Raw genomic sequence first — 2,619 nt, forward strand, 5'->3', positions numbered from 1 at the left:
TCATTAACAGATATACTACTGCAGGTAATCCAAAGGATATATTAAGGACTCATTCTGCTGAACTCACTTCTGCTATTTCTGGTGATTTATTGAGAGTAACAAATGAGCTTCATGCTGCAAGATTAATACCAAAACTATCTAGACAAGAGATGCTAGTAATTGGAATAGACAGTTACACTAAATCAACTAAGCTTGTGAATGTCATTGAGCAACAGTTGGAATCCTCTCTTAATCCAGAGCAGTATCTTATTAATATATGTCATGTATTAAAAAACCAACAACATCGTACACTAACAGATATTGCTAACTTTATATTACACCAGTTAGACAAAGATATACCACATTCTTCTATGTTAAGCACATCACAAGCAATGGAAAATAGAAGTTCTAATGAGCAAGAGATTTGGTTTCAAACAAAAGACGACGAAATAAATACTCAAAAATCATTGTCTAAAATTGAAAACAACTTTACCTCACTAATGGTAAGAGTAAATGAAACATTTATCAAATGTGTAGCAGAAAAACCAGATTTACTACACAAAATTAAATTGTGGCTCAAAAACAGTGATTATCTGACTGATCACATTAGTATTAGTACCAAAATACCTGACACAAAAACCATTGAAGAAATATTTGATAGTATCCATCCCATTTATGACTGCATTGACTGTGACCTGATAATGGACATGTGTAAAGCATTAATACCAGAGGAACAAGATATTGCAAATGAACTTGGTGCACATCATGAAGATGCAGAGAAGTTTTATTCTTCAACAACTATTGAGCAGCTGAAAAAGAATTTAGAAAATTTGTACCAGCCATACTTAGCAAATGGCATAACAAAAATGCCAAAGATGATAATAAAATTACAAAACAGATGGAGTGGAATAAAAATGAAAGGATTGAAGTGATTAATTGGAAAAATGCTGCCACTTGATTCAAAGCAATCAATACTGCAGTACATTGAGATTATACCTGGATCAGTAACAGTACATTATTACGCTCTTGATATTACAGCTGATAGTTTAATAGAATATACTGGAGGAAAGTTACGGTTTATGCGTCTCATTGGTATATTTAGTTTATACATTAATGATCATCCTGTCCTTCAAGAAGATGAGAATATGAACTTCACCTTTGAACTAGCTCTCCTTGAGGCAGTCACAGCTGGTAATATTGAAGCAGTAGAGTTTCTTCTTCAACTAGAAACTGTTAATATTGATCATACTAATGAAGAAGGCAAGACAGCATTAATGTTAGCTTGTAAAAGAGGACATGAGGACATTGTACACAGTTTACTGTCTGCTGGAGCTAATGTTAATATTCAGGACAACCATGGACAGACTGCACTAATGATGGCAAGTACAAATACATTTAAAAAGTCAGTTGCTACTTATACAAAACCTGATTTCATGTTGCTAAATCAGTGGCTTGAACCACTTGTTGACTGGCAATCATTTGGTCTTCTCTTACCTGGAATAACACAATGGAATATCATAACAATTCAACAGTTAAATGCTAAACATCAAAAACTAGCTTTATTTACAAAATGGTTGAATACAGATCCTACAGCAACATGGAGAGATGTACTCAATGCATTGACTAAAAGAGAAGAGATCAATTTATTACAAACTATTAATGATCAGTTACAAGTACACCAATGTACAAGAGGTATGACTATGATATAGAGGGAAATTTTGTAGGGAATTAAATTTAGCAAATTTGACATTTTGATAGTAATTCACCCAAATAAAACCCAACACTTTGAGCAATTATACTGTAGATACACAGCTCAATGGCACATGGCCACAATTTTGCCAAATTAAAATTCACCAATCACTAAAATTTAGCAATTCGCCAAATTAAAACTGGTTCACCAGTTGACAATGCATCCAATTCAGTTACTAATATAGAAAGTAATAAAATTAATTATTTATTATGCATATTATTTTTTGTATGAAGGTAGAGAAGTTGATGAAAGCAATAAGTCATCAATACAATCATCAGGTATAATGACATTCATGTTTTGAGACATGATATCTATGAATATTGTCATGTGCATGAATTTTGAATAAATACATCATGTAGCTGAATTGTTGTTGCTAATAATTTAATTGGTCCATTTTTATTATTTAGAGTCTGAGAAGGAAGAGAGTAAAAAGAAGATGACAAAAGCAATGCAAATGGAAATAGATCATTTACGATCATCTCTTCAAAGCAAAGCAGGTAAATATACAGACATACTTAATACTGTATAATGAGAATAGAGTACAGCTGTGTTTAGAGTATCATTATTGGTTGTACATTAATTTGTTATAGTAGGAGGATGATAGTATATACTCAATACTAATACTGGTCCTTCTTACATGCAATTAAATAATACACAAATTATTGATAATTATTATTTTAAAAATAGCAACCAATTAATGATTTGTATTAATGACTATTATTAATGACTAGGAATAGAAGAAACGTTAATTGGAGTAGAGAAAACATTAATTGAAAGAGAAAAGGAGATAGAGCTGTTACAGGAAAAGATATCATTAATGAATATACAACAACTGAAAGAAACTTCAATTACTCTTAGTATGTATTACATTATATTAACATAATGACTAG

The 2,619-nt window shown here is 31.3% G+C and overlaps 1 protein-coding gene across 1 annotated transcript; it reads left to right on the plus strand.

Annotated features, from left to right (window-relative positions):
- Positions 1–1,258: 1,258 nt before the first annotated feature.
- On the plus strand, positions 1,259–2,612 carry LOC109589607 (uncharacterized). Its single transcript, XM_020005666.1, has 4 exons — positions 1,259–1,671; positions 1,963–2,007; positions 2,137–2,226; positions 2,461–2,612. The coding sequence occupies exons 1-4, from the start codon at positions 1,353–1,355 to the stop codon at positions 2,610–2,612; spliced, it is 606 nt and encodes a 201-aa protein (XP_019861225.1). The 5' UTR covers positions 1,259–1,352.
- The last annotated feature ends 7 nt before the right edge of the window (positions 2,613–2,619 follow it).

Source organism: Amphimedon queenslandica, unplaced genomic scaffold (assembly GCF_000090795.2).
Source record: "Amphimedon queenslandica unplaced genomic scaffold, v1.1 AMPQUscaffold_11126, whole genome shotgun sequence".
NCBI lineage: Eukaryota > Metazoa > Porifera > Demospongiae > Haplosclerida > Niphatidae > Amphimedon > Amphimedon queenslandica.